A 13768-nucleotide genomic window follows, 5' to 3' on the forward strand; every position below is an offset into this window, starting at 1 on the left:
GGTTGGTTGTGGTTAAGAGTGTATGGGGCTCAGCTGTTGTCAAGTAAACTGACCATGTTTAAAACTTATACTGATATGCTTTGTGTGCTTTCTTATGAGGTGATAGGATCATGGGAGGGAGCTGGGATGTCCCAAACTGCCCACATTACTTTAAAGCTGCCCCAGTGGTGTCCCAGCCTACTACTGTTAAAATGACCTTGATCTGGTGTCCTTCTATGTGACCCCTCGCCCCTCCCTTTGACTGTATGTGTGAGCTTTGTCTTGCAGAGGAATTAGTTGGTGAGAGAACCCCATCCCCCTCCCCTGCCCTCATGGGAATTTGAACCATACCAGAAGCAGGAACACTCCTGGGTTGGTTCTTGCCCATGAGGATCCTTAATCGGGAGGAGCCCTGCTCATGATATTTATGGAGTGTTTCCCCCCTCCATGTTTTCTTCCTTTCTTCACATGGCATTTAGCTTTTCTTCCACCTTCCTTTCCCTCACCTCTTTTTATTGTTGTTCATTGTGCAGTTTTGTTTTGGCACAGTAGTGGTAACCTGAGCTTTCTTCCTAGACAGGGCTGTTTTAAGCATCTATGAGACCTTGGGCAAACTTCACTAGGATAGGCCCCTCCCCACTCCTCACCATATAAATTTTGTTGCACAATTTATGATCTATGGACTCAGCCAGTCCCTGTTAGGAACTAAAGAAGATAATATGGCATGTTAGTTAGCTATCTTATTTAACCTTCTCTTTTTAATTTTTTTTTACCATTTTACCATTTCTGTAATTTTTATAAGCTATCAAGTTGGGCTCCTCTAAGGCTTTGGGACCTGGGCAAGTGCCCCATTTGCCCTACAGATAAAATGGCCTTGTTACTAGACATGTTTTTAACTGCAGCCCAGTTCCCTCTCCCTTTTTTTATAATTACATTGCTCGTAGACTTCCTAATCTGTTCACACTTTCAAAGAACCTCTACTTAGAATAAATGGACTCCCATGCATGGGTTTCAAAATTTACCTTAAAATGATATTATTTGCAAAGGAACAAAACTTTGCAAAATCCACTTTGTGAATTAGATTACGGAATTCTGCAAATGAAAATAATGTGCAATATTTCCTGTTTTAGAATGAAATGTTTCTCTCCTTTTTTTACGTCATCCATTTTGGCTGAGCCAAATTCTTGCATGGGTTAAATTTTCTTAAATTCTTGAATACACAAGTTTCTCTGTTCCTCAACCCAATGTACTAAGAAGCAGGATTTCTTATAGAGGATTGGGCAAATTGCACACAGTTTTGCTACACATGGAAACGAATCCTGTAGCAAACGTTTGTATAAAATGTACTTTAAAAATGTCATAAAAAAGATAACTACATCTCTTTGAAGTGTAGAGTTTGTTTTTTTTCAAACACCAGCCTGCAAAGACATTTTTGCACACCAGTTTTCTCAAAATTCATGATTAATGAGCTGTTTTATATGATATTACAATGCAGTAGCTCATTAATTTTGAAATTCAATAACATTTTACGTATAGATAACTACACATGAAATTTTGTTACTCGCAAACCAACATTGTTTTGCAATGATTCATGTGCTAAAAAACAAAACAAAGTCGGGCGGATTTGAAATGCCCTGCTCGCGTAAATCCGCCCGGATTTACGTGAGCAGGGCCAGAGCGCCTATTTTGCATAGGCCGCCGGCACGCGTAAGTCCCGAGGTTTTTTAAGGGGGCGTGTTGGGGGCGGGGCCGAATGACGCAGCATTTCAGGGGCGGGACCAGGGGCGTGGCGCTGGCCCGGGGGCGTGGTCGAGGCCTCCAGACCAGCCCTTGGGTCGGGTGATCGCACGCCAGCAGTCCGCTGGCACGCGCAGATTTACATCTGCTTTTAGCAGGCGTAAATCGTGCAACAAAGGTAAGGGGGGGTTAGATAGGGCCGGGGAAGGTGGGGGGAGGGTGAAGGAAAGTTCCCTCCGAGGCCGCTCCGAAATCGGAGCGGCCTCGGAGGGAACAGGCAGTGCGCGCTGGGCTCGGCACGCGCAGGTTGCACAAATGTGCACCCCCTTGCGCGCGCCAACCTCGGATTTTATAAGATACGCGTGGCTACGTTATAAAATCTATAACATGCGGCGCACGGCTACGTTATAAAATCGGGCATAGATCTGTTTGCACTGGGTTGCATGAACAAATCTACGCCCACGCATAAGTTTTAAAATCTGCCCTTATATGTATAAGCTCACTTTGAAAATTAGGGCCCAAATCTGTGTGTACTTTCTACACAGGGAGTTCAGCCTTCATGGGCTGTTATAAAATTCCCCTCCCTAATTTTTATGCATATAGTAACATTTTCTACTGTTCCATTATCTTAGTAGTTAATTACTTGAAATAAAAAATAGTTTGGCAGCCTTTTAAGTGGTTCTGAGAAAAGAAGGTATCATGAATTCATGTGTAGAACAGTGTTTCACATTAGTTGCAGGTCTCATTATTTTCCTTAAGTATTTTCATTACTGATAATGAGGCATTAAGTTTTAATAAATATGAAAGCTTGTAACTTGTATGCCTCTATAAGAAAATTTATTGGCTCTGCCATCCGAGAACTGTAATGCATCATAAGTGGTATTTTTACTTGAAGGTGCAACACAAGCTTACCTTTCCTTTACTGATGATGAAGAAAGTGTCCCCTCGAGCACCTTGTCTGATAATGTACTCCCCATCTTCATAGTGTGTCTGGAAAGAAATATATATATATATAAAATAATCAGAAACTATCATTCAGTTTGCAGTGTTCCAGTTTCAAATGATAATCCTTCAGGATTCAGTAAGCCTCAGTGAGATTTTTCCAAATCCTATTTATAAAAAAAAAATCCACAATAATTAAATAGAAATAATTTCTGCATGACACAAGTTTATATAGACTGTTTAGAAAGTTATTGCATTGTTTAAAATATCCTCATGTTCCTAAATTCATTTATCTTAATTATTTAATATATAAGATCTTTTTTTAATTTTCAGAAGAATGCACTAGAAGTCACAGGTGTGAAATTTTGTTGCCACATTTTATGAAAAAACTTTCAGCGCTCACATTGACTCAAAATATGTGCCAACTTTTGCAGAAATGGACCTTGTGGCTAATTTTCAAAGGGGAACAATGTGGGTAGTTTCCTTTTAAAAATTGCCTACAAGTTAAGTGGGCAGAAGGTATCTACATATTTTGCACTTACTTCATCTGCAAGCATCTGCAAGTATCCTTTGTACATTACCTAGTATTTAGGCAATTAACAAATTTTAATAAGGATAAAACAGCAGAATGGGGGGCAAAACAGTGCATGGATATTTACACATTCAGATATATGTATGCTGTTTGTAGAGATGTGAATCGTTTTCCATATCGTCTTAACGATAGAAATCGTGTGGCAGGGCAAGAAAATCGTGTTAGGCACGATTTTTTAGTTAAAAAATTGTTAAAAATCGTTTTTTCCGATTAGTGCGCACTAACTCGAGTTAGTGCGCACTAACGGGAGTTAGTGCGCACTAACTGAAAATGATACAATTTGACACTTTTCAGGTCAGTTAAGGTCAGTTTAGGAATGAATATGTATTCCTATTGGCTGCCCTCTTATTTATTCATGTTACCAAGCTTCCCACTGACAGTATATGGGGGATGGGAAATGGAAACAGTTGGTAGCTTGACAAAACAAGTAATGTGATCAGTCAATGTGACTAGAACTTGTGCCCTAACCCTGATACCAGGGGTACTGTGATCTTCCTGCACACATTGCCCTATCCCTATTAATACCAGGAGTGTTGTGATCTTCCTGCACACAGTGCCCTAACCCTGGCACCAGGGGTGTTGTGATCTTCCTGCACACAGTGCCCTATCCCTATTAATACCAGGAGTGTTGTGATCTTCCTGCACACAGTGCCCTAACCCTGGCACCAGGGGTGTTGTGATCTTCCTGCACACAGTGCCCTATCCCTATTAATACCAGGAGTGTTGTGATCTTCCTGCACACAGTGCCCTATCCCTGGCACCAGGGTTGTTGTGATCTTCATGTACACAGTGCCCTATCCCTATTAATACCAGGAGTGTTGTGATCTTCCTGCACACAGTGCCCTATCCCTAATACCAGGGGTGTTGGGATCTTCTTGCACACATCCCGGTATCAGGGATAGGGCACTGCATGCAGGAAGATCACAACACTCCTGGTATCAGGAATAGGGCACTGTGTGCAGGAAGATCACAACACCCCTGGTATTAGGGATAGGGCACTGCGTGCAGGAAGATCACAACACTCCTGGTATTAATAGGGATAGGGCACTGCATGCAGGAAGATCACAACACCCCTGGTATTTGGGATAGGGCACTGTGTGCAGGAAGATCACAATACCCCGGAGGAGTGAGGGTCAGGCAGCTCCCCCCTGTCTGTGAAGCCAGCCTCTCACTAGTAATGCAGGGAGGGAGCTGTCTCAGACTTCACCATTTCCCCCCCCCCCCCTCACCCACACACCATTCACTAGCTGGGACATGGGGGAAGTCAGGAGTGAGGGTCAGGCAGCTCCCCCCTGTCTGTGAAGCCAGCCTCTCACTAGTAATGCAGGGAGGGAGCTGTCTCAGCCTTCACCATCCTCCCCCCCCCCCCTCACACCATTCACTAGCTGGGACATGGGGGAAGTCAGGAGTGAGGTTCAGGCAGCTCCCCCCTGTCTGTGAAGCCAGCCTCTCACTAGTAATGCAGGGAGGGAGCTGTCTCAGACTTCACCATTCTCCCCCCCCCCCTCACCCACACACCCTTCACTAGCTGGGACATGGGGGAAGTCAGGAGTGAGGGTCAGGCAGCTCCCCCCTGTCTGTGAAGCCAGCCTCTCACTAGTAATGCAGGGAGGGAGCTGTCTCAGACTTCACCATCCTCCCCCCCCTCACCCACACACCATTCACTAGCTGGGACATGGGGGAAGTCAGGAGTGAGGGTCAGGCAGCTCCCCCCTGTCTGTGAAGCCAGCCTCTCACTAGTAATGCAGGGAGGGAGCTGTCTCAGACTGGTATCAGGGATAGGGCACTGAGTGCAGGAAGATCACACCCCTGGTATCAGGAATAGGGCACAGGTTCTAGTCATATTGACTGATCACATTACTTTTTTTGTCAACTACCAACAGTTTTCATTTCCCATCCCCCCAACCATCACCTCAGTTGGAACCTTGGTAACATCAATAGATAAGAGGGCAGCCAGCCAATAGGAATACATATTCATTCCTAACTGACCTTTACTGACCTGGATAGTGTCAATAATTTGTATCATTTTCTGTTAGTGTTCCTGAGTTTCCATTTCCATTTCCCATCCCCCCAACCATCACCTCAGTGGGAACCTGGTTAACATCAATAGATAAGAGGGCAGCCAGCCAATAGGAACACATATTCATTCCTAACTGACCTTTACTGACCTGGAAAGTGTCAATTTGTATCATTTTCAGTTAGTGCGCACTAACTCGGAGTTAGTGCGCACTAACTCCCGTTAGTGCGCACTAACACGATTTAACGATTTTTAACGATAAATTGTTAGAATTTCTATTGTATCGTGTTCTATAATGATTTAAGACGATATTAAAATTATCGGACGATAATTTTAATCGTTAAAAAATGATTCACATCCCTAGCTGTTTGTTCCCTCAATTTCCCCATCCCATCCCCATTCCCCCACCATGAACACTTCTTTTTAATCTAGCTCATAAAACACATGCTGTGAAAGCCATGTGAATCTTTAGCTATTGTAAAGTAGAACATTTTCAATCAGGGCAACCTAAATGTTTAACTTCTGAGTTATCCGCTAAATCTCTTTAGAAATTGCTCTCTTTCTTCTTTTGTGCTCTTGTTGTTATTGACCTTATTCAATTGTTAGTACCATCTCAGAATTTCTAGTATTGATTTGCTCATCTCATAAACTCACCCTATTTTCAACCTAATTGGCCATGGTCATATGCAACGCCAGCTTTGTTTAGCCCATTGCAATTTGTCCTCCAATTGTAGCATGGTTTTGTGCAACCTTTTGTTTTTCCCTATTATGTAAGATATTATCTCACGCATTCCAACTTTACTTCTTTCCAAAAATAAAGGGGTATATTTTCAAAGGGTTACGCGCGTAATATACGTGCGTAACCCTTTAAAACCTACCCCTGCATGCGCTGAGCCTATTTTGCATAGGCTAAGCGGCGCGCACAAGCCCCGGGATGCACGTATGTCCCAGGGCTTTGAAAAGGGGCGGTCTGGGGGCAGGGCCGGGGGCTGTCCTGAATCCTTCGGCACAGCCAGAGGCAGGCGTAACTCCTGCAATAAAGGTAGCGGGGGTGGGAGGAGATTTAGATAGGGCAGGGGGGTGGGTTAGACAGGGGAAGGTGGGGGGGAGTGAAAGGAAAGTTATCTCTGAGGCGACGCCGACCCCGGATTTTATAACATGCGCGCAGCAGCACACGCATGTTATAAAATTGGGTGTAAATTTGTGCACGCCGAGTAGCGCGCACAAATGTACCCCGCGCACATAAGATTAAAAATCTGCCCCAAATTTGGCAAGGTTTTAAGCTAGGCATTGTTAGTCTCAAAATCTTTCCATTTCATTTGTAGATTATATTGGAAGCCCTTGTCTCCTGCTAAATGACTTGGGAACCTCCGTGTCATATCAACCTTCCCTTCTTCTGACACTCTTAGATCTATCCATATCATAGAGTGATCTGATATTTCAGCCGGCCCCATCTCAGCTTTAGAGATTTTAAGAAATAATGTGTGAGAAGTCAGAATATAATCTACTCTGGAGAGTGACATATGTGCTCTAGACAAACACATGAAATCTTTCATGTCTGGAATCAACACTCAACCAAAAATCACAAAAGGTATTTCCAAAAATGTCTTCACCTTTAGCTGAATTAATATTGTGAAATAAAAATTTTTTTAGTAGAAAACAGGACTGCATCAGCAAGCCTGTGATGACGTGCTCAGTACCTTACCGAGCCGTCCAGTCTTTTCAATCATTTGCAGCCGTCAAAGAAAGTTTTACCATAAATGATACACCATCCGGTGCTTTTTAACAAAATAATGATATGGATATTTCTATCAATATGTAAATCTGTACTTTCTGTAGATCTCGTGGTATTAATGATGACTCTTAGAATTATAATACAGAAGACTCAATGATACACCATGCGGTGTTCTTTATATGTATGTCTGCCCTTTAAATCTTATGTTGGTGACTCTTAAGATTTCAAGACAGTTGACTCATGAATTCAATACAGTTGACTTGACAGCGGCCGTGTTTTGAGCCAATCGGCTCTTCATCAGGAGTCAAGAATGTCACGAGAAAGAGTCTGTTTCAACCAGGACGCGATGTCTCCGTCAAAACACTTTCACTTAAACGCCGGGCTAGAGGAATCAACACTCGCCATACATCCATTACCTGTAATATTTTACAAAGATAAGCAGCATCCTTATCTTTCCCCATCTGTGATCCTGTTGTCTTAGATGTCCTGTCCATTATGGGGTCATGCAAGCAGTTGTAGTCAGTGACCACTATTAAAGCCCTTTTCATGTTTACCAGCAGGATAGCTACTATGTGTGTGAAAAAGCCATGACTATATTTATTAGGGGCATTTAGGTTACAAATTGTTATTTCTTTCCCACTGATTTTTCCCACCAATATTAGGAATCTTCTTTCTGGATCTACTAATTCTTGCTTTTCTTGAAAACTGACACATTTATTTATTAGTAGGCCACTCCTGCTTTCTTTCCCTTAGCTTTTGAGTAAAGGCAGGAGCTCACCCACTCTCTCTTCAATTTCGTACTTTCTGTATTTATTAGATGAGTTTCTTTCTTGAATGCAGGCTATGAAACCTTTATGTCTTTTCAGCATATGGAGGATTTTTTTTCTTTTTGATGGGTGAACCTAACCCATCAACATTCCAGGATATACATCTTAATGTTTTGCTCATTTCCATCTCTAGAGGTACATAAGGTTGAAGGAGTTTTCTCCTAGTGAGGTATTGTCCTCCCAGTCTTGACCCTACCTCCTAAATGTATTCATAAATTGCTGAAATATACCTACTTATTCAAGTAAATGTTGGCCCCGCTCCAGAATACCCTTGGCCTGACCCTTTTTTACATATGCAAATGTACTCACAGACCCATTTTACCTCGTACCTCATACCAAAGTTATGCCTCGAGTAGGCATAACTTTGGGAATAAAGGTGTGGGGGGGGGGGGTGTAGATAGGGCTGGGGGAATGGGGGAGGCAGAAGGAAAGTTCCCTCTGAGGCCGCTCCGATTTCGGAATGGGCAGCACGCGCAGTGCTCGGCGCACGCAAGGTGCACAAATGTGTACCCGTTTGCACGAGCACGTAGCCGCGCATATCTTATAAAATCCGGCGTACTTTTGTTTGGGCCTGGTGTGCGAACAAAAGTACGCGCTCGCACTTTTTTATAAAATGTACCCCTTTATGCACACAATTTTTGAAAATTCACCTTAAGAATAGAGATTCTTTTTATAGGATTTTGAACAAATATTCTGATTTTGATGAAATTTGATTCTGACAGCTGTTGACCCATTGTTCCTTTAGTGAACCCCTATTCTTTAAGAATTATTTTTGAAGGGGTTTTGTGCATAAAAATAGTGCATCAGGCGCGAACAAAAGTACGCTGGATTTTATAAGATACGCGCATATCTTATAAAATCCGGGGTCGGTGTGCGCATGGGGGTGCACATTTGTGCAACTTGCGCATGCCGAGCCTTGCACGCGCTGCCCGTTCCCTCCACCTCCCCCCACCTTCCCTTCCCTTCCCCTACCTAACCCCCCCCGGCCCCCGGCCCTATCTAAACCCCACCTACCTCTGTTTCACAAGTTATGCCTGCTCGAAGCAGGTGTAACTTTGTGCGCAGGGCCGGCTGCCACACGCCATGTTCCGGTCCGGGGACTGGTCCGGAGGCCAAGGCCACGCCCCCGGAACGCACCTGGGCCGAAACCACGCCCGTGGCACTGCCCCAGATGACACGCCCCCGGATGATGTGCCGATCATGTCACACCCCCGACATGCCCACCCCAAGAAAGCCCTGGGACTTACACGCGTCCCGGGGTTTTGAGAAGCCTATGCAATATAGGCTCGGCACGCGCTGGGCTGTTTTAGAAGGGTTACGCGCGTAACCCTTTTAAAATCCAGCCCTATGTAAGTAGCATGTACATATGTATATTCTATTTTATAACCATCAAGAATGTGGTCATATTTTAGGTTTCATGAATACATGTTATCATGGAAAATAAGAGTGGTCTGGAGCATTTCAGGGCAGGGCTCATAAACACATGCCGTAGGTGCCTATTTTGTAAATGATATATGTCTATATATTATCAGTTTTGCTCCTATACTTTTACACTTGACAATTGGCTCATGCAGGAGAAATTGGATTTCTCTGTTGTCTGCAGTTTTTGAGTTGGAGGTCTGGGTGAACTGGAGGGGCCCAGGGTGAAATGCTACAAGGTCAACGTGAACTGAAGAAGAATTAGGTGAAGTGATGGAGGTATCAGTGAACTGGTACCCGTGTAAATATTTTCAAAATGATATACATGTAAACTTCTAAAATACTTTCTTCACATTTCGAGTGTTTATTTGTGCAATGGGTAAAGTAAGCATGTGTTTTATTCCATTGAAAAGTGTGTGTGTGCTGATGCTGAACATGTGTACTTTTGGAGCAGAAATATGTGGTATTTTATAAACTGTGCTGCTCCCACCACAGAGTTCATAAAATACTAGCATAAATCTTCATATATCCACCTACATGCACAAATGCTATACCATGGATAGTTTTGAAAGTTGGGCTCCCTAGGTCTAAATGAAACAAGTCATTCAGCAGGTCCATTTCAATGTACATAAGAACATAAGAATTGCCATAAAGGTTCAGACCAAGGATCCATCAAACTCAGTATCCTGTTTCCAACAGGGTCAATAGAACCTAGCAGGATACCAAATAGTAGATAGATCCCATGCTGCTAAAACCTAATGATAAGTAGGGGTTTTCCCCATATCTACCTGATTAATAATGGATTATGGACTTTTTCTCCAGGAAACAGGATGCTGGGCTTGATGAACCCTTGGTCTGACTCAGTATGGCATGAGTCGTGGGCTCCTTCAGCTATCTCCCCGGCTGAGCGTAATTTCTTCTCCCAGCTCTTTGCAAACCATCCAGGCACAATAGCACTGCTGAAATCGTTGGTATCTGACGCAGTCCCAGTAACTCTGGCGTCTCTCCAAAACAGTTATTGGCAAGCCTTTTAAGCCAGGTTCAAATCTTGGCCCGGGCTAGTCCCCCTAGCAAGGCCCTTTTTCCAAAGCTCCAACAGGTAGGGAAAACAGCAGTTTTTCCCCTCCCTCTCCAAGCAAGGATTTACAAACAAAAAAACAAAACAAAGAAAAGTTTATTATTAGTTCCAGTCTGTTCCCCCGTTCTTAGGGTTGTGCAGTAGTCTTTCTTTTAATATCTCATCACTGAAAACTACATTCCCCAACTTCCGTAGCCAAATGTCTGCTGTCAGGCTTCCATCCTAGCCATGACAGCCCTGTTTGGGGATCCAGCACAACTCGCCCCTTCTCCCTTATAGTTGTGCTATAAGCCATGCTTCACCTCTACCACCCAAGACAATCAGCACTGTCCTTAGTTAGTGCCTTTTGGGAAAACAGGTGAGACAAACACTGCTTCCCTGCAGGTTTTTGTTTCTTTTCTCAGTTCAGTTTTACCATACTTCCCCACTTACTCTAACTCCATGCTGGATAAAGACGACTCTTCTGTGGGTTTATTCCAGTACATCTCCTCCTCTCCCTCCGAGCAACTGCTCTCTTCCTTTTCCTCTTCACTCAGGGACACACCCTCTCCTTCCCACAGCATGGACTCAGCTGAATCTAATTCCCCCAGATCACCTTCAGCAGCCACTTCAGCCTCATCCTGGTCACGAGCCTTCCACTGCTGCTCTGGAACTCTGGGTATTGTAGTTCTTACAGGTTGTCTAAACACCCCCTGCTGTTTCACCATGGGATAGTTTGACAACTTTTTAGTTTGGAACCGCTTACTGTCCCTCCAGGATAGGATCCTGTTGCTCTTCTCATTACACATGTTCTTATGTAACTTGTCTAAACCTTTTTAAACCCAGGTAAATTAACTGCCTTTACCACATCCTCTGACAACAAATTCCAGAGCTTAATTGTGCATTGAATAAAAAAATATTTTTGCCAATTTGTTTTAAATATGCTACATAGTAACATCGTGGAATGTCCCTAGTCTTTGTATTTTTTGAAAGAGAAAACAATCAATTTCCATTTAACATTTTTCCCCATTCACAATTTTATAAAATGCCCCCCCTCAGCTGTCTCTTCTCCAAACTATAGAGCCCTATCCTCTTTAGCTATTCCTCATAGGGGAGCCATTTCATCCCCTTTATCATTTTGGCTGCAGTTCTCTGTACCTCTTTCATCTTTTTTGAGATGTAATGACCAGAACTGTACACTGTACTCTAGCTGTGGTCACACCATGGAACAATACAGAGTTATTATGACATCAGATGATTCCATCTGTGCTAATCTTTCTAGTTCTTATATTTAATTAATATAGTCAGATTCACTTAATTGCTTTCCAATTCCTCATTATCTTTCTATTGCTACAAGTATCTGCACATGTATATTTTAAATTACTTTGCTCAATTTTCTAATTCATGGCACATTTATTTATTTATTTACTTTTATATACCGACATTCGATCGAGTTATCACATCGGTTTACATAAAACTGAGTGAATAGGGGAAGGTCTGCCCTATTTTACATTGTAACAAGGTAACTTATCTATGATCTAAAGAAATGGGTGGAAATAGTAACAAATATGATATATTAAGGGGATAGCATTTAAAATAACATTAATATTACTTTGTAATGAGGTAATTTGTATCTTATAACAATTTACATTGTAACGAGATCACTGAAATAACATATAACACTTATATACATTGTAACGAGGTCACTTATATAACATAACATTTTACATTGTAATGAGGTAACTTATATTAGGGCTAAAGAGAAATATTTCAAATTGATATGATGACATTGCTTGGGAGAGTAGGATTGGCTGGGGGATTTGGTAGAGGCTTCAGGAGGTTAGCTGGGGGAGGCAGGGGTGGGGAATTAAGACTATTTTATACATTCTTTACTACAGCTATTACTGTTCGCAGCTATCTACTATTAGTAGGGATGTGAATCGTGTCCTCGATCGTCTTAACGATCGATTTCGGCTGGGAGGGGGAGGGAATCGTATTGTTGCCGTTTGGGGGGGTAAAATATCGTGAAAAATCGTGAAAAATCGTGAAAAATCTAAAAATCTAAAAATCGCAAAACCGGCACATTAAAACCCCCTAAAACCCACCCCCGACCCTTTAAATTAAATCCCCCACCCTCCCGAACCCCCCCAAATGAGTTAAATAACCTGCGGGTCCAGCGGCGGTCCGGAACGGCAGCGGTCCGGAACGGGCTCCTGCTCCTGAATCTTGTTGTCTTCAGCCGGCGCCATTTTCCAAAATGGCGCCGAAAAATGGCGGCGGCCATAGACGAACACGATTGGACGGCAGGAGGTCCTTCCGGACCCCCGCTGGACTTTTGGCAAGTCTCGTGGGGGTCAGGAGGCCCCCCACAAGCTGGCCAAAAGTTCCTGGAGGTCCAGCGGGGGTCAGGGAGCAATTTCCCGCCGCGAATCGTTTTCGTACGGAAAATGGCGCCGTTCAGCGAGGGTTCCGGCCCCTTGCTGAACAACCTCCTGCAGTCGATCTCCTGCCGGCGCCATTTTCCGTACGAAAACGATTCGCGGCGGGAAATCGCTCCCTGACCCCCGCTGGACCTCCAGGAACTTTTGGCCAGCTTGTGGGGGGCCTCCTGACCCCCACGAGACTTGCCAAAAGTCCAGCGGGGGTCCGGAAGGACCTCCTGCCGTCCAATCGTGTTCGTCTATGGCCGCCGCCATTTTTCGGCGCCATTTTGGAAAATGGCGCCGGCTGAAGACAACAAGATTCAGGAGCAGGAGCCCGTTCCGGACCGCTGCCGTTCCGGACCGCCGCTGGACCCGCAGGTTATTTAACTCATTTGGGGGGGGTTCGGGAGGGTGGGGGATTTAATTTAAAGGGTCGGGGGTGGGTTTTAGGGGGTTTTAGTGTGCCGGCTCACGATTCTAACGATTTATAACGATAAATCGTTAGAATCTCTATTGTATTGTGTTCCATAACGGTTTAAGACGATATTAAAATTATCGGACGATAATTTTAATCGTCCTAAAACGATTCACATCCCTAACTATTAGTACTTAGTTTTTCATGCATGCTTTGCTGAATAGAAGCATATGAAAAGCAGCCCCTGCTCTGTGGAATTTACAGGTTAGCCACTTATCTTATCCAGTTAACTTGAAACTTATCTGGGAATATTCAACGGCATGGCTGCACCCCTGAATATCCCAGCTCAATTAACCAGATAAATCTTATCCAGCTAATTTACTTAGGACTGGATTTATCAAAATGCACTAAATATTGCATGCGATAGGAAAAGGGGTGTGTTTTATGGTAATAGGCAGTTTATCATAAAGTGTGCTACCTTAGCACAGGTATTAGTGCAAACTGTGATAACTGTTTTTGCACTTTGTGATAAGTACCAGAATTGTTGTATTACCTACATACAACCACTGAGGGGACCATGTTTAGTAGTTTTAAGCTCCTGGAGAGCCAGCCTAGCTGTCAGGGC

The 13768-nt window shown here is 43.6% G+C and overlaps 1 protein-coding gene across 4 annotated transcripts in view; it reads right to left on the reverse strand.

Annotated features, from left to right (window-relative positions):
* Positions 1-13768, reverse strand: part of PRKG1 (protein kinase cGMP-dependent 1) — a 2212673-nt gene that overhangs the window by 455468 nt on the left and 1743437 nt on the right. For all 4 annotated transcript variants that reach the window (XM_029609782.1, XM_029609780.1, XM_029609783.1 and 1 more), the window contains exon 6: positions 2629-2706. In XM_029609782.1, coding sequence (XP_029465642.1) covers positions 2629-2706 — 78 coding nt within the window. The remainder of the gene's footprint in view (positions 1-2628; positions 2707-13768) is intronic.

Source organism: Rhinatrema bivittatum, chromosome 7 (assembly GCF_901001135.1).
Source record: "Rhinatrema bivittatum chromosome 7, aRhiBiv1.1, whole genome shotgun sequence".
NCBI classification, from domain to species: domain Eukaryota; kingdom Metazoa; phylum Chordata; class Amphibia; order Gymnophiona; family Rhinatrematidae; genus Rhinatrema; species Rhinatrema bivittatum.